General features: G+C 42.6%; 1 protein-coding gene across 5 annotated transcripts in view; it reads right to left on the bottom strand.

Moving 5' to 3' along the window:
- LOC138966311 (spermatogenesis-associated protein 1-like) overlaps positions 1-19,417 on the bottom strand; it is an 89,941-nt gene that overhangs the window by 14,975 nt on the left and 55,549 nt on the right. For 4 of the 5 annotated variants that reach the window (XM_070338493.1, XM_070338495.1, XM_070338492.1 and 1 more), the window contains exons 4-8: positions 14,901-14,954; positions 12,119-12,290; positions 3,530-4,193; positions 568-901; positions 1-5 (exon numbers count right to left, since the gene is read on the bottom strand). The exon at positions 1-5 is cut by the window's left edge and continues 92 nt beyond it. In XM_070338493.1, the coding sequence (XP_070194594.1) occupies positions 1-5; positions 568-901; positions 3,530-4,193; positions 12,119-12,290; positions 14,901-14,954 (1,229 nt within the window). The remainder of the gene's footprint in view (positions 6-567; positions 902-3,529; positions 4,194-12,118; positions 12,291-14,900; positions 14,955-19,417) is intronic. The other variant, XM_070338496.1, reaches the window with a different exon arrangement.

Below are 19,417 nucleotides of genomic sequence, written 5' to 3'. Positions count from 1 at the left end.
AGGTCCTGTTACAACAAAGGAAAAATTAAGCTGAGTGATTGTGATGAATTCTCTTTTTCTTCAGTTAATGAAAACAAACTGAAATATTCAGCGGAGTTTCACAAAAACAGCACCAACAACAACAACAACAACAACAACAACAACAACAACAACAACAACAACAACAACAACAACAACAACAACAACAACAGCAACAACAACAACAAATGAATAAACCAACAAACCCAGTTAGCCAGAAAAACACATTAAAAGTGAAATTCAACTGAATGAAATGCATTTTCAAGTTCAAAACAGGGCCAGATCGAGATATGTCGCCTCGGAGATCAGAAATCATAGGGAAATGTGCCCTTTTTCCTGAGGGGTCCTCTCATTTGAGATATGTCTTTTCTGATTGGTAGCCACGTATTTAGAAACAAAAGTGAAACATTAGTTGACTTAATGGAGGAAAAAAAATGTGTCTCTTTTATATTGACGTGTTCTCTAATCGGAGGTGTTTTTCATAACTGTACTCTACACTAAAGTGACAAACAGACTGCATAGAAAAAACACCAATCTTGATTAATTCACCTCATCATTACCACCTTTCAACCTGGCCTCTTCTTCCCGCCTCCTGCGTTCTTGCTCCTCCTCCTCTTCCCTCCGCCTCCTCTCTTCCTCTTCCTGTTTTCGTTGCTCCTCCTCTTCCTCTGCCTTCCTCCTTGCTTCCTCTAACTTCCTCTCCTCCTCCGAGCGGTATCGGTCATCCTCGGCTCTCCTGCGTCGTCCATCCTGGTCGTTAGCCCATCGGTCACGGTCCGCGAGAGCTCCGTCTTCCAGCTCGGCCAGACGACGTCTTTCGAATTCATCGTCGTCAAGGTTGAATCGGTCCCTGTCCATACGGTTTTGCACATCGCGGGATTTGCTGTGGTAAGCACAAACGTTTCAAAGATTAGGAGTGAGCTTTATACAGTGGAAACCCCCTTTTGATACCTCCCCAAATCTGGGAAAATCAGGTCTTAAAAAAGAGGGAGTCTTAACATACAGGTACATTTACAGAGGGTAGGGACAGAAAGTCTGAATAAGCAAGGTCTTACAAGAGGCGAAGCCTTCAAGGCTCACGTAAGGAATCGACAAACAGTAACACAAACTCAATCACTCCGTCACACATACACACACACAGTAAGCATAGGTGACACGGTGCAAGAGTGGGAGACACTAGATCTAGATCTGCCTGTCTGTAGTCTACTTACGGGGACACGACTGCCAGATCACCAGATCGACACTGCGCTTTCGACAAGCGCTTCCTCGCGCAGACACTGGAAACACGCTGTGCAGATTAACCTGCAGGAAATCTCCTTTGGTATCTTCTTTATCTATTTTTCTGGAGCTACGAAACCGAACAATGTGAAATCGTCTTCTCCGAATCGGCGAACTGCAGCTCGGTGATAACTGTATCGGTGATAACAATCCTTCACGCGATCTGACCTAACCTTGACCCCTGACCTGGTCTACATACCACACACGACACAAACCAGTCAGCTGTTTTTACCCCCCCAAAAAAACCCACCACCCGTTTTCTTTGGATACACACTTTAACTACATACGTGCCGACAAAATGTTGATCATTGCTTCAATACTTTGAAGCTGTTGCTTGAATAATAACCAGGTAAAATTAGTATTTCGGTGTTCAGTCAAATGTTAAAGTTTCTACCACAGACATACATACATACATACATACGCACGCACGCACGCACAGACAGACAAAAGTTAGCAACGCATAGGCTACACTTACGTGAGCCAAAGATGGGGGAATTCTTAAATTAGGGTGTCTTAAAAGGGGGGGTTCCACAGCAGAGGATTTTCTGCTTCTCTCTGTCATTCTTTTTCATTCGTCTCTTTTTACATTTAGTCAAGTAATGACTAAATGTTTTAACGTAGAGGGGGGAATCGAGACGAGGGTGTGGTGTATGTGTGTGTGTGCGTGTGTGTAGAGCGATTCAGACCACACTACTTGACCGATCTTTATGAAATTTGACATGAGAGTTTCTGGGAATGATATCCCCGAACATTTTTTTCCTTTTTTTGATGACGTCATATCCGGCTTTTTGTAAAAGTTGAGGCGGCACTGTCACGCCCTCATTTTTCAATCAAATTGATTGAAATTTTGGCCAAGCAATCTTCGACGAAGCCCGGACTTCGGTATTGCATTTCAGCTTGGTGGCTTAAAAATTAATTAATGACTTTGATCATTAAAAATCTGAAAATTGAATTTTTTTTTTATTTTTTTCTAAAACGATCCAAATTTACGTTCATCTTATTCTTCATCATTTTCTAATTCCAAAAACATATAAATATGTTATATTTGGATTAAAAACAAGCTCTGAAAATTAAATATATAAAAATTATTATCAAAATTAAATTGTCCAAATCAATTTAAAAACACTTTCATCTTATTCCTTGTTGGTTCCTGATTCCAAAAACATATAGATATGATATGTTTGGATTAAAAACACGCTCAGAAAGTTAAAACGAAGAGAGGTACAGAAAAGCGTGCTATCCTTCTTAGCGCAACTACTACCCCGCTCTTCTTGTCAATTTCACTGCCTTTGCCATGAGCGGTGGACTGACGATGCTACGAGTATACGGTCTTGCTGCGTTGCATTGCGTTCCGTTTCATTCTGTGAGTTCGACAGCTACTTGACTAAATGTTGTATTTTCGCCTTACGCGACTTGTTCTTTCTTTTGAAAGTATTGTGTGTTTTTTTCTCCCTGTCTTTCTCTTTTCGTTTCTTTCTTTCTTTCTTTTTTGTGTGGGTCTTGATTTTACTTTTTATCGAAAATGGAATGAAACATGAGCAGTCTCAGAGCAGTTACCCAATAAATGATAAATGATGAGAAAAACACCTGAAAGGCCAATAAAGGTACTAATTATGTTATCAGAAATAAGCAAATGTTAAATATAAACTAAGCAACTATGCACAATTAATGTCACCATATTATTCATGCTATTTGTCTGTTGAAACTGTATACAGCCTTGTTCTGTCAGTTTTGTAGTCTTCATAAACTAGTGTAAAAGAGGATAGGATTCATCAGCAAAGGCAGGCAGCAAAGATATTTTACAGGAATGTGGACTGGATAATCCAATGACACCACAAGAAATTCAGCTACTGAGTTAATACCCTAAGTCTTGTAAGAGAAATACTGATGTTAGTTCTGAAAAAAAATTCAATGCCAAAATCTGGTCCCATTACAAATACACCGTACACACATAATTAGTCTAGAAGATTGAACGTTTATTTGAAAAAACAAAACAAAACTTAAGAACCTTAAGGTGAAACAAAGGAAGTCCATACATAAATGTGTTTTTGTGACTTTAAAGAGCTCAGTTGACAAAAGGTCGTTGCGACAATAAACAGGTCTGATGACACATACGATCACTGTCCTGTGAAGTTTCAGAGCTTAAAATTCACATACAGTGGTACACTGCTGCAATAACTAGCACTATAAACACCTCACACAACAGAAACCTAGCTTTCTTGCATATACTGACCTGTTGAGGGCATCATAAAAATTCTCTTTGTCTCGATTTTTGTACTGATCCTCCGGGGTCAGCCCTGCAACACCGAAATCTTCGTTGGTGTCGTTGGTGTAGGCGGCATCGCGCTGGTAGCCGTTGGCGCCCCTGTAGGCCAATGATGCCGCGCCTTTTCTTACGGGGGACGTGTCTGGGGAGTGGCGAGGACTGCCGCGACCTACGGTAGGAGGGGTACGTTTAGAGTTCTCAGGTCTATCGTGGTTAGTGTTAGCATGCTGCTGCTCTCTATCGGGGTGACCCCTCGTGGGTGAGGTCGCACCGGGGGACTCCTTGTAGCTTCTGTAAGTCTGGGCGGGGTCTTCATCCAGCTCTGCCTCCCGTTCCTCCTCCCCCACCCCTTCCCTCTCCCCGTCCCGCCCTCGCTCATCCACCCTGTCTTGGTCCCCAGGTTTGGGGTGGGGTTGATAGCCCGGGTGGTTACCATCCTTAGGGTCGTAGTGAGGGTGTTGCCTATAAGAGTCAGGGTGGGGTCTGTGAGAATCGGGGTAAGGCTGTCGACCGGGGTAAGAGTCAGAAGGGGAGCCGTCGCGACTGGCCGGGACGATGCGGGGGAGGGGGGAGTAGTGGCGGACCGGTGAGGTTCTATCAGGAGGCTGCGAGCGACTGGTGAAGGAGTCACCTGTAGGAGGCAGAGACAGAGAGAGCGACACTGAAGGCTGACACCCAGCGCACAGCAAGGGTCACGTCACGTCACACCAAGGTCACACACACCAAAGGTTACACTCAAAGGTTTCAGCAAAGGTCATGTCAAGGTCACACTCCAAAAGACACCAAGAGTTACTGGTAGAGACACCATACGGAAACCAATTGAAAGTTAAGGCAAACACCAGGTATGCATGAGACAAAACCATTATGATAAAGAGAAGCCAGAAAGGATATCCACACAAGAAATTAAGCTACTGGAGGTGAACCCGCAGCACACAGAAAAGGTCATGCACACACCAAAGGTCACACTCAAAGACACCAAGTGTTACTGATAGAGACAACAAAGGACACTCTGCAGCATTCAAGGTACAGAAACAGGGCATTAGAGGAAGAGATATGGCAGATCAAGCACATAAAATGGGAAACCAAATTACAGTGGATCACATGATCGAGGCACAAAGATAGTTCAGTGGAACCCCCAATTTAAGACTTCCTTCCCTTTAAGACATTACTTGTTCAGATGTTTTGTTCATAACCTCTGTAACTTTACCTTCCCTTTAAGACATTACTTGTTTAGATGTTTTGTTCATAATCTCTGTGATTTACCTTCCCTTTAATACCTTACTTGTTTAGATGTTTTGTTCATAACCTCTGTAACTTTACCTTCCCTTTAAGACCTTACTTGTTTAGATGTTTTGTCCATAACCTCTGTAACTTTACCTTATTCCAAGACGCCCTTTTTTGTTAAGATCTGATTTTCTCAGATTTTTGGAGGTCTTAATACTTTCTACCCCACCTATGTTGACCAAGTTTTTTTTTGTCGAGACCAGCTGTGCTGCAGCAGGTCACTCAGAATATAGTAGTAACTGTGTAGAAAGTGTGTATCAACACGCTGGAATGCAGGCATTAGATCTACGTTACAGGAAGCGACTGAAGCTATATAACAGTCTGAGCTGATATATCCGTACCTGGTCAGATAGAGCCATATGTGTGGGTACGGATATATCCGTACCTGGGAGACAATGAGTTAAAAGGAAGGTTCCACTGTAAAGGAAAGCCAAGGAAAGAAGCCATAAAAAAACCAGGCAGGTCACACCACCCAAAGCCACCAAATTTTGCAGATAGAATTAGAAGCACCAACGAAATCTGCACTCAAGACAACAAATACCAGGTAGAGACAGAAAGCGTAAATCACATGAAAAGGAAAGCCACAAAGTATTAACTGAATGTCGGGAGGGGCACCAGAGGCAAGCCAGCATCGGAAAAATAGTGACTGACATCAAAGGAAACAATATCAAGAGAAACCCATCAGAGTTAGGCAAGCAAAAGGAAGCCACACCATCAAAGGAGATCATAGTACAGAAACCATAGCCGTGGAAAATAAGTGAGTATAGGCTAGCAGCATCGGAAAAAAAGACACCAGAGAAATAAGTGAGTATAGGTTAGCAGCATCGGAAAAAAAGACACCAGAGAAAGAAGTGAGTATAGGTTAGCAGCATCGGAAAAAAAGACACCAGAGAAAGAAGTGAGTATAGGTTAGCAGCATCGGAAAAAAAGACACCAGAGAAATAAGTGAGTATAGGTTAGCAGCATCGGAAAAAAAGACACCAGAGAAATAAGTGAGTATAGGTTAGCAGCATCGGAAAAAAAGACACCAGAGAAATAAGTGAGTATAGGTTAGCAGCATCGGAAAAAAAGACACCAGAGAAATAAGTGAGTATAGGTTAGCAGCATCGGAAAAAAAGACACCAGAGAAAGCTGTTAGGGTGTTAATTTAGTCTAGCAAGTGCAAGGCAGGTGAAAATGAAAACTGTAGAGCAAAAGATAACTTCAGCCCAGACAAGGGGGAAACAAATTGATACAAAGCAACACAGTTTGGAAACAGCATGCCTCTAGAAAAGAGGACAAAAAGTGTTGCATGGTAGAACGAGGACAAAGAAACTGCCAGTAGACGTTACAGCAAAGCAGATTGATACCGACACTGGTCAGGTATGTAAACCGCTTGAGAAACGCAGGTATAAACCAATAGCCAGGTTAAAAAGGTTTAGGTGAAGGTTTTGCGCAAGTTATTTTGTTGTTGCTGAGAACCATGTTAGATTGCAGGCTTTTCATGAATGTAGATTAATTGCTCAGCTTATTTCTACTAGGGGTCAAAGATTTTGTTTCTCAATTTTAACTCACATGTAGCAAATGAAGACATAAAGGATCAGGTCATGCGATAGAAAGGGATGGCTCAGCGTTAGTAGAGGGCAGCAGTCTGGGACAGTTAATGGCAACGCGGTGCAAGGCAGAGTTAGTGTCAGGTCATATACCAAATAAATGGTCTATGGTCAGGTATATTATAGTGCAGTGTTGACAGTGACAGGAGCACGCAGACAGGAGTAGCGGTACAGGGGCGCCACAGGCAGACAGACACATGCAGCGTTATAGCAGAGAGCAGCAGTATGGGACAGTTAACAACAACACCGTGCAAGGCTGAGTTAGTGTGAGGTCAGCTATATTATTGTGCAGTGTTGACAGTGACAAGAGTGGTGGTACAGGGGCGCCACAGGCAGACAGGCACTGCATCGTTACATTGAGTAGTACAGTGGAATCCACTAACTCTGAACCCTGGTATTGTAGACTCCAATGGGGTTACAGTGGATCATGGACAGATTGTTAGTTCCCGAACATTCAAAAAGCTGTTAGTCCAGCCTTGCTTTCTATAATAATCTTCAGAGGTTCAGAATTAGACAATTCCTCATCATTAAGTGCATATGTTTTTATGGCATTCAAACACCGTCATGTTAGTGAAGTACTATCACGTACACAAAACTATTTACTTCAATACATAAAACACAAGCAAACACAGGAATACATCGCAAATAAGTAGTTATAGGTATACATATATAGGTTGAGTATATACAACTAGAATAGCATTAATTGTCAAAATGACTGCAGTAGAATCAGGATAAGCAAAACAAGCAAGCACAGGCTATACAATAATACAACTTATGCAATAATAAAAGTTATAAAAGGTACACATAAAACAAGGCTGGTTACATGCAACTGCACCACAGTAGTAGTAGTAATTAAGCTTATTTTTGAAAAACATGCAAATAATGAGGTGATTACTACATGCTTTAGTCTAAGTACAAATTCAAATGAGCCTTCTGAACAGACAGAGAGAGAGAGAGAGAGAGAGAGAGAGAGAGAGAGAGAGAGAGAGAGAGAGAGAGAGAGAGACAGAGACAGAGAGAGAGAGAGAGAGAGAGAGAGAGAGAGAGAGAGAGAGAGAGAGAGAGAGAGCACTGAGTTCAAGGAAGAGTTCAATGAAGGTTGTTGAACTGCTACAGTCTCCTAACCCAGCTCCCCCTCCAGACGGTCCACACCAAATGACCCATTCAAATCACTCTACGTCCTTGAAAAGCAGTAAACAGTCCTGGTCTAATCAGTCACTCCTCAGTTAATTCCCGTGAGAAGAAAATTCGTCTTTCCTTTTGGTGAACAAAAAGTAGGTCTCATTCTACGCACTCTGTCAAATATTCATGACCAACGTGTTTTTCTTTCTCCAAATCACCAGCTTTAAAATTCACAACAAGGAACCGTGGGAAACAAGACAACAAGAAGATGGAGGCGAAACAAAGGATTTGTAGCAAAAAGCTCAGTGAACGCTTAGTTCTGTTAGTTGGCTTCACGAAAGCATACATAGTTTTGGACTGAGATTGGTTTTTTTAGTGGGGGGGGGGGGGATGTGGTGGTGGGGGTAAGGGGGATGGGGGTGCAAGACGGATAGGACCCTCTTTCACAAAGTTTCCTTCCCTAGCTTGCTGTCTGTTTGTCTACTTCTTCATATAAAGATATTATGCTGTCCATTTCAAAACGCCCTCTGTTTCCTTTCACCGAACAGTTAGGGGCGGGGATGTAGCTCAGTCGGTAGCGCGCTGGATTTGTATCCAGTTGGCCGCTGTCAGCGTGAGTTCGTCCCCACGTTCGGCGAGAGATTTATTTCTCAGAGTCAACTTTGTGTGCAGACTCTCCTCGGTGTCCGAACACCCCCGTGTGTACACCCAAGCACAAGACCAAGCGCGCACGAAAAAGATCCTGTAACCCATGTCAGAGTTCGGCGGGTTATAAAAACACGAAAATACCCAGCATGCTTCCTCCGAAAACGGCGTATGGCTGCCTAAATGGCGGGGTAAAAACGGTCATACACGTAAAAGCCGTGGGAGTTTCAGCCCATGAACGAACAAACAAACCGAACAGTTGAGCCCACACTGATTCAGATTGAAACTTAGTTTGTTGCTTGAAAAACTCTGTCACCGAAGTCGCAAACAACCGTACACATCTGTGCACGTTTTCTGAGATTATTTCTTCTATCATCCACCACGTCTACGTGACCTTTGCTACTCTTTTTTTAATTTTTTTTTAACCTTTGCTACTCATAGTTAGCAACTCGAAGTTAGTGTATTTATCAAGCAGCCGGCGCTTTGTTGAAAATGAAACGCTAGTTCTAAAAGACAAAAGTTTGCCTTCAAGAAATCTGTACAAATCGTTGACAGTCTAGGTGAAAACAAATCCACAACATCAAAGAAAAGGGAAGACAAAGTATTCTAATTCTACTGGCAACAACAGAAACGAGCAGGTGAACACTAGGTAACATCATCCACTAAAAGAAAAGGTGAAATGAAGACAACTGCATATTTAGGGAAATATTCACTCGCTATACTGACAGGGAATCAGTACTAAACAAATTGAACAGAACAGCACACTGATGTCGCAGGGTCAAAACATGAGAGTTCAGAGAACAGAGGGGTTTCGATGGAGATTTCTTCAAGAAAACAGCAAATGGCAACATGGACAGTTTCACTCAGGAGGAGAAAAGGCACAAAGCTATCAAAGGGCAAACAGCATTTGTTATTTATTTAGAAGTCACACGAAAGGAAGAAAAGGTTTAAAGAGAATGAGGTCTGATCTTTTAAGTGGGACAGATTGAAGTATATGGTGTGGGGCTCGGGGGTGGGGGGTGGTCAGTTGGGGCGAGGGGCGGGGGGGTGTATAGGGATATTTCTTAGGAATTTCTTTAAATCTGTAAAAAGATAAACATACAGGAACCCTAAATGGCCAGGGGCTAGCCGTCTGTGGAATAGTATATTTTCTACATGGACGCAGGGTTTGGGGCATTTTTTGAATCCATAGAACATACCGTCTTCTGTGGAACAGGCCAGATGAGCTTACTCTGCATACTAGGAACAGGAATCAAGCATTGCCTCCGCTTGACACCAAGGGGCGCGGGTAGACGGGGCGAGGGAGGTGGAGGGGGGGGAGTAGAGAAGGGAGATAGGGTGGTAGGGGCTCATTAATAAAGCCACTACCCAACCAACTAATTAAGGCCTACGTGGTGGCATGCGTCTCACGTGGATGCATAAGCAAACCCAACTGAAGACAGATATGACTACTTAAAAAAAACTTCACTCAGTTTACACTACCCATTGCATGCTTTATTGGACTATGAAGATCATTCGTGATTTATTTTCAACTAAACACATTAAAACTATAGCTCTTCCCACAACCTATGACTTTTGTAAACACTTTTCATGCAAAAATCAGCAACACATATCACTCTACAGAGTTTTATATCAGGAACCTAAGACACTAAGGGTAGAAGCTTCACGCTCTGGGCAATTAAATAGTTAAACAATGACAGCAATTCCACTGTTTAGCAAAAGTGGCATCCGAAACTTAGCAGCACTACAACACTTCAATATATGCTAAACCTTAGGCTTAGGCAACATTGCGACACCTCTATACTATACTTGACGCTTTGGTATGACTACACTACAACATCTTTGTGCTAGCGGCCCCATAGGACGGTGTGTAAGACGCTACAAGCAGCACCCCAGCTGACCTGGTCCCCGTAGAGAGGGCAGGCACGCATACATGCATGTACTACATGTACCAAACACACACTCTTTGCCAGTAAGTATATATATATTTGTATCATGGTATTCATCACTTCATTCTTCTATAGCTGAGCAGCAACAGATCTTCGTAACAGAGATATCACCGCCACAAAAAGACAAAACAAACACACGCACGCACGCACGTGACGCACGCACGCACGTACGCACGCACGCACACACACACACACACACACACACACGCAGGCACGCACGCACGCTCACGCACATACACACACACGCACGCACGCACACACACACACACGCGCACGCACGCACGCATGCACATAGCAAGTGACATGAAAATGATCTTCGATAGTTTTACACATATTATCATCATAAGTAAGCACTGACGCTAACTGTTTATGACTGCATGTGACTGCAGATTTTTTAAATGCAGTAAAAAGGTAATATCTCATTGTTGCAACATCTTCAATGCTAAGACAAAGGCTGATAATGTGAAATTTGTTGCTGCTCAGCTATAAGACTAGTACACGTTCACATAATTTTAATCAATGTAATTAATTGCCAGTACGTATCTCTACTGACTATTCAGCACAACAGGCTTTCATGCAGCCAACAGAACCAAATGTTCATGCATACAGTAGTTCTGGCATATGAATAATATTCACACAAAGCATAAATGTAATAACACTTTTATAACAAGCAATATAGTTTTTGTGTTAAGTATTTCAGTAAACAAAGTATCAATTAAAACACCGGTTAGACTTGATACCAAGTAAGTCACAACAGCCAAACTCTCAGTGCTTCCACTACCGTTTTGACAAACACACGTGTTTCAAACAACTCATTCTCACTAGACACATCAAAAGCACGATACTAACATGTTTAAGCCTTGAATGTGTAGACAGAAAGTGTACACATGGTCAAACTCTTAAAACTGTGATAACTGGTTCTCAAATCTAAACGTTCATTTGCTTACTAAAACGCACAGAGCGTGTTATCAAAATCTCAAAACTGTGCACACAACACCGAAACGCAAAACAAAAATCTCTTGCTGGAAAACTTGTTCAAAGCTTTAAATTGTACTGAATTTTCACATCTGCATCCCTTGTTCACGCATTAAACGAAGTTTAATCTCTGAGCTGACGTCGAGAAACCACGTTCACCTTACGCTCATCACGACATCACCCCCCCCCCCCCCCTCCCTCCATCCCCGCCCGCCACACACGGTCTTATTCATTGTATACAGTCTTGGTCTCAATTCGGACTCCACCCCTCTGTTCATCAATTCCATCCATTGCAGATTCCTCCCAGACTAACCTATAAAATATCCGTTTCTGCCCAAATAGGAACGGTATTTTTATAGAATTTAATCTCGACCTCTGTATTTTAGCATTTGCCTTTAAATACCCCACCCCCTCTCTTCCTCTCTTCAACCCAACTGTGGACCCCCCTCCTTCTCCGACTGCAAACTGTTGGCATACCCCGTCTACAAACGCCTCTCTCCCTACCTGACCCCATCTCAGTCCCACCCCCAAGAATAACCTGGGTATACGTTCCTGTGAGAGCGGTACTCAAAGACTACATTTTCCACCCCAGCACTTCAGCCCCCCCCCTCTCTCTTCTCTTTACCTGCCTGCCCCCCCCCCCTCCCCACCCCCCCTTCCAAAATCAATTCAAGACTAACCTGGGTATCCTTCCTGTCACTGTGAAGAACAGTATTCAAAATCTACATTCTCCACCACAGTATTTCAATCCCCACCATCAAATCCAACAATCCCTTTTCAAAACTCCCCTCAAGACTAACCTGGGTATCCGTTCCGGTAAGAGTGGTGTTCAAAGTCTACTTCTCCACCCCCCTCCCCCAGTGAAAATACTCTGTGGTATTTAAAATGTATATTCTCCAACACAGTATTTCAATCCCCACCATCAAATCCAACCCCATCTTCCCCCAACCCCAAATCACACAGCCCTTTCACAAAACCCAAAGACTAACCTTGGTATCCGTTCCTGTCCCGGTACGAGCGGTACCCGTCGCGGTAGCTGCGTCCACCCGGCGAGACGCGGTGCAGGGAGTTGGGGGACTGCTGTGACGACCGGTCACTGATGGCCAGCGCATCCCTGATCTCCTGGGTGGCCTCGAGGATGAACAGCTCGGGGGCGTAGTGCTGTTGGGTGGACAGTGTGGTCAACAGGTCAGGGCATGTGCAAAGCCACGTCAATGTTATGGGGTTTATTTAAATAACCCCAGCGTGTTTGTCCGTAAAACACAACCAACAAAAAAACCAAAAACAACAAGTCGCGTAAGGCGAAAATACAACATTTAGTCAAGTAGCTGTCGAACTCACAGAATGAAACTGAACGCAATGCCATTTTTCAGCAAGACCGTATACTCGTAGCATCGTCAGTCGACCGCTCATGGCAAAGGCAGTGAAATTGACAAGAAGAGCGGGGTAGTAGTTGCGCTAAGAAGGATAGCACGCTTTTCTGTACCTCTCTTTGTTTTAACTTTCTGAGCGTGTTTTTAATCCAAACATATCATATCTATATGTTTTTGGAATCAGGAACCGACAAGGAATAAGATGAAAGTGTTTTTAAATTGATTTCGACAATTTAATTTTGATAATAATTTTTATATATTTAATTTTCAGAGATTGTTTTTAATCCAAATATAACATATTTATATGTTTTTGGAATCAGAAAATGATGGAGAATAAGATGAACGTAAATTTGGATCGTTTTATAAATTTTTTTTTTTTTTACAATTTTCCGATTTTTAATGACCAAAGTCATTAATTAATTTTTAAGCCACCAAGCTGAAATGCAATACCGAAGTCCGGGCTTCGTCGAAGATTACTTGACCAAAATTTCAACCAATTTGGTTGAAAAATGAGGGCGTGACAGTGCCGCCTCAACTTTCACGAAAAGCCGGATATGACGTCATCAAAGACATTTATCAAAAAATTGAAAACAAGAAGAGCAAACGCTCGATCGAGTCACTTTCGCAGTTCTGAATATTATATGAGGCATCAGATGGACAGGAAGAAATTGCTATTCACAACACAATGAGTCACGTTCACATAAAATTTGAGCCCGGTCACTTTTATAGTTTCCGAGAAAAGCCCAACGTTAAGTTGTGTGTTGCCGAACAGAAAAGGCTAGTTATCTCCCTTGTTTTTCTGATAACGTTCATAAAAGGCTACAGATGTAAATACTTTGATGTAAAGAATAATCCTACAAAGTTTCAATCACATCCGATGAACTTTGTCAAAGATATAAAATGTCTAATTTTTCCTTTGACGCTGACCTGTGACCTTGAAAAAGGTCAAAGGTCAACGAAACCATCGTTAAAGTGTAGAGGTCATTGGAGGTCACGACTAAACAAAATATGAGCCCGATCGCTTTGATAGTTTCCGAGAAAAGTCCAACGTTAAGGTGGTGTCTACGGACGGCCGGCCGGACAGACTAACACTGACCGATTACATAGAGTCACTTTTTCTCAAGTGACTCAAAAACGTTCGGGGATATCAATCCCAGGAACTCTCATGTAAAATTTCATAAAGATCGGTCCAGTAGTTTGGTCTGAATCGCTCTACACACACACACAGACAGACAGACAGACAGACAGACACACACACACACACACATACACCACGACCCTCGTCTCGATTCCCCCCTCTACGTTAAAATATTTAGTCAAAACTTGACTAAATATAAAAATGAATGATGATAAATAAAAGGGACTTGAACAAGTTTTGTCAAGTTGACGGTGCATACAAATATATACCCCCCCCCCTCCCACCCGCTGAAAAAAAACCATACACAAAACACAACAACAAAACACAACCGAACACACCAATAAAAACAACAAACCAACAACACAAATCACACAACAACAACAACAAAAACGAAAAACAAAACAACCACAAATATGAAAACGGCAACAAAAAGAAATGTTCACGATAGTGGTGCCTGTGTGAAAACATGCATCCTCTCGGAATTGTGGTCGATAAAACCACAATTAGACTTCACTTACTCAGGTAAGCTCGTCATAATTATGTAATTACAGGGGGAAAACACCTGCCTCTGGACCTTATCATGCCCACCACCATCTTCCCCCCCCCCTCCACCCGCTATCCTCATCTACAAAGTCTGGGTAAACTCATCATGTTCACCAGGCTACCCTTGCAATGATAAACGGACATGCACGGAGTGATTGTGTGTAGGAAAGAAGCTTCCTGCGAGGAACATCTATCCCAAAGAAGGAACAAAATGACTGCATTGCATATATAATCTTTACATGTATCAGTATTATCTCCTCAGCTACTTCCCAAAAAACCCGAACACACACAAACCAAAGAAGCAACGAACGTGGGAACAAACGAATGGCCATCTTGTAAATCTATATCTAGTCCATATGAAATCAAAGCACATCAAATGAAAGAAGAAATTCAAGAAACATATTGCTTCTGTATTTAGCTAATGTCACACAGAGTCAAGGTCTGCCTCAAGAGTTACTGCCACTAAAACACCTGCAATACAATATGTCCTGCTATGTTTGCTCAAACACTTGTTTTTCAAGAGTGTGCAGCCACATTGCAATAAATTAGACAAGAAATACAACCCAGCTCTAAAACAGAAAGACAACCCTCTTACGGCAGCAAATTACAATCGACGGCAATCTTATCGGCAGTACAAGAGGTTCACGTTTACAGTCATCGCTTTATAAGAAACATTGGAGCGAGATATTTATGAGTCAGTGAGAAACATTGACTTACCACTGGTGGCAAGAAGTGCTTGGCTTTCAGCTGGTATTCTTGTTTGCCTTTTAGCTGAAATCGAAAGAAAAAAGTAAATGTTATATTAGTCGTGAAATAAAATCTATCAATGTACGCATGGCCATGGCCACGCACGCACGTCTGCAGGCACGCAGGCGCGCACACGCACTCACACGCGCGCGCACGCACTCACGCACGCACACGCAGACACATACACACACAGGGACCAACACAGAGACATACAACATGCTAGTTACTCACATAGAATCACACACGTACAAACACATTGTAGATGTTAGCATACATGTGCTCTGGCATCAGTTAAAAGACGTATTAATCTTCAGGCTTTTTAATTTTTTTCGGGGGGGGGGGGGGGGGGGGGGGGGGTGTTTATATCTTATGAGATGGGTAACTGGCTTTTCATCAGGAAAAAGCATTCATGATTCTGACAATTAACAGCCTGTGGGAACCGGAAGATGAGAATAAGGATAATTAAAATCAATATCAGAAATGAGAGACAGAGAGAGGGGTGGGATGGGGGGGGGGTGGTGAGAGACAGGCGGTGGTGGTGATATGAAACAGTGGGTAGAAATTGCATGTTGATCAGTTGACAACACTGAAAGACCACACCACTCACTACAGAAAAAACAAGAAGAGCAAACGCTCGATCGAGTCACTTTCGCAGTTCTGAATATTATATGAGGCAATTTTTCCTTCAAGACATACCTGTGACCTTGAAAAAGGTCAAAGGTCACCAAAGCAGACGTCAAAGTGTAGAGGTCACTGGGAGTCACGTTCACATAAAATTTGAGCCCGGTCACTTTTATAGTTTCCGAGAAAAGCCCAACGTTAAGTTGTGTGTTGCCGAACAGAAAAGGCTAGTTATCTCTCTTGTTTTTCTGATAACGTTCGTAAAAGGCTACAGATGTAAATACTTTGATGTAAAGAATAATCCTACAAAGTTTCAATCACATCCGATGAACTTTGTCAAAGATATAAAATGTCTAATTTTTCCTTTGACGCTGACCTGTGACCTTGAAAAAGGTCAAAGGTCAACGAAACCATCGTTAAAGTGTAGAGGTCATTGGAGGTCACGACTAAACAAAATATGAGCCCGATCGCTTTGATAGTTTCCGAGAAAAGTCCAACGTTAAGGTGGTGTCTACGGACGGCCGGCCGGCCGGCCGGACAGACTAACACTGACCGATTACATAGAGTCACTTTTTCTCAAGTGACTCAAAAAACACTAAAAAAACGGACATATATATGACCATCCTTAGTCTAAATCCTCTCAATTGTAACAATCAGTCGAGTCAATCGTTTTCACAAGCTACTGCAGTAGTCTATTAAGGTAGTTTGAATCCTTTCAATTGTAACCCATCAGTTTTTAAATCTTTTTCACAAGCGACTGCAGTAGTCTTCAAATTCGGTTGTCACTCAGATCATCATGCAGCCCTTGTCCAGTTCCCTTTCGTCAACTACACAAGTCTGTGAAGTGACAGGCTATCAACATCACCTGTCACTCAAGTTTCAGTGTCCCTTCTCGTGAAAGGAACACAGCTTTAGCTTTAATCTGAAGGTTGCTCTTGATTCACTGATTAATTCTCCCCCTGCGCGAGCTGATTCCGTTTCCTCCCACTCCTTTCTGACTTGAGAAGGGCCGGATAAAAGTTGATAAGCTGAACGATTGATGACAGGTAACCACAGGTGAGCTTTGTAGAGTAGCTAGTGACTACGGATTGTAGTAAAACTAAATTTAGATACCACGTATATAATGCTGTGCATTTTATTTTATTAAGCGTTCTACTGCGTAATTAGGCTATTTCCTGTTGTCACAGCAATATAACAAACATGGACCTTACGGTGGTTGCGGTGCACATACCATAACATTTGTTAAACTAGATGCTTGGACTTCTTATCATTGATCATATTTTACATTTTTTCCTCGGCTTTTTGTACACGTACACGAATTTCTTGCAGAAGCAGAGCTTATTCATGGGAGAAAAAAAAGTCAGCGCAATGTGTGTGCCCATATCTCTGGGCATCATCAGGTAATGCTATGTGTGCGTGTGTGTTTGTGTGTGTGTGTTTGTGTGTGTGTGTTTGTGTGTGTGTGTGAGTGTGTGTGTGCGTTTATGCGTCCGTGCATCATGTGCGTGCGTGTGTGTGTGTGTGCGTGCGTGCGTGCGTGCGTATGTGTGTGTGCGTGCGTGCGTTTGCGTCGCACGTCAGTGCGTCCGCACGCCGATGTGAGGATGTCGTTAGGGCCGAGAGAAGCCTTTATACATGCTGAGAGAAGAAGGAAAGGGGGGGGGGGGGGGGGGGTTGGCGGGTGTGTGAACGGTGGTAACATAAAATAGTAAACTTGCTGTCGTCATCTGTTTACTCAAATAATGCACATCCACATGCCACCAACTGAGAACTTAAAGTACAGAGTTACAGCCTGGCTGGTAAAAATCGATGAAACTCCCTTCTAACCTTTTCTAATTTGAAGTTCCCTTTATGGCCACCGAAGAGCAAACACGAGATCTCCATTTAGTTACAGATTTTAGGTCAGTATCAATGTTCGATCAAATCAAAAGAATAAAGGGGGAAAATAGACCATGGTTTACTTTTTGCCACAAGCGCAGCCGCGGGCTACACGGTTTAAGTAGCCCTCCCTACCACACGTCCTTTCTCCCTACCACACGTCCTTTCTCCCTCACCCATGGACCCAGCCCGCTTCCCTACCCCACACCTACCATCGCATGCAAAAAGTTGACCGATTTTCTGCTGAAACTGCACTTTATCTAAAAGGCAATCTTCTTCGAAAGCGTTTTCAGTTATACGTACTTTCCTTTTAATGCTTATCAGAACGAACACTGTGTCGGTGAAGTGTGAAGTACCAAGGCACAAACGCTCTAGTCTTTGGACTATAATCAAGATCCACTCCCTCACACACACACACACACACACACACACACACACACACACACACAAACATTTCTGGGAACCTGAAGAACAAACAATTGCGATGAAAGTGGTTTCAACGGCCCAAAACGGCCCAAAACAGGATTGCCTTGCAACCTCCATTCTCTTTTAATCGATTGTTGAGTTGGATATTCCCCATACATCGGACATGTCGACCTCTGGAACATTCTTCACATCACACACTTTGCTAATGGCCGTGTAATCCACACCTGTGTAACCATCCAGTGTTGTCGCGAGCCTGCCACAGGGCTGATATCGACGTTTGTCAGCATTTCATAGTGTTCAACAAAACTGCAAACTCCGTGCCTGGACTATGAGTATGACTATCAAAGTTCGAGACGTAGCGAAGGCTAATATTATATGCATACCATACTGATTCCTAGCAGATATGGCCAAAAACGAGTGTAACCCCGTATATGAAATGTGTGGAAACATGACGATCAAGTGTGGAGCTTTAGCGAGGGCTGATATGAGTAGCTTGGTGGTCCCAACAGACAAGATCAAAACACAAAACACAAGTGCTTGTATCTGTACAACGAAGCTGGAGATACGCTAGGGAGCAATCTTTTTAAGTTCTTGGTGGCATGGTTAAAAAAAACACTACAACAAAGCATTAGATAAGTGCTGAAAACAATAATGTTATGTGAGTAATCATTCTTTAGCTTGAGCCAAAGAATAGCCCAGAAAAATTTTGATAATGGACAGTTGTTTTGGAAATAACACCTTTACAATTGAGGAGAATGAAGAGTGTTTTTTTAATATTTAAGATCAGCGCTCGCTTTTGAAACCATTCACGTTTCCGCAATGTTACCCTGAGTTAATTAAGTTTTAACATTCACCTCGAACTTGAAAACTAAGTCCACACATTAGCTTACTTAGCTTTTAGCTTCCGTATGGAAAGAAAATATGGAGACCCCCCCACCCCCACCCCCCACCACCACCACCACCCCCAGGATTTTGAGAGAAGTCTTAAATCGGGGGATCTTGAAAGGGTGGTCGGCGGGACGGAAGGGGAGGGGGGGGACTGTACTATCATTAGGTCATGGTTAGGGACCGTATACACACGTGTGATATGGGTAACCGTGTTGGTTCATAGCGACAGCGCTAAACAGAAAGAACAACAAAGTGTTGGCGACTCCAAGAGAGAGCGAAAGCGGTGGGGTGACAAAGCAAACAGGACTCTTCATTGACCTGACTCAGGACGCATTCCTCTGGCTGCATACATAATTATAAAGGCATGCACCTAGAGAAATTGAACTCCGTTTAAAGATACCAGCCTTCCCGTGTAGAGCATCTTGTAAATCACCATGGATACATCGGTTCAACGCTTTCAAATGGAATAAGAGAAACCTTTCACTTGGAAGCATAGTAAAAAGCCACAGTCTGAAATGCTTTCTGTGTTGAGTGGAAATGTTGGCTAAATTAATTTTCTAACAAACATTTACGTGAATCTTCAGAATTAGTTCAGCAAAATGTTTTAAAAATACTGGTGTAAATAATAATAAAAAAATATTTAAAAAAAATAAATAAAATACCGCGCTTAACGG

The sequence above is a fragment of the Littorina saxatilis genome, linkage group LG5 (genome assembly GCF_037325665.1).
Source record: "Littorina saxatilis isolate snail1 linkage group LG5, US_GU_Lsax_2.0, whole genome shotgun sequence".
Lineage (NCBI taxonomy): Eukaryota > Metazoa > Mollusca > Gastropoda > Littorinimorpha > Littorinidae > Littorina > Littorina saxatilis.
Note: the sequence above shows the minus strand (reverse complement) of the source record. Positions and strands in the feature narration are given on the sequence as shown.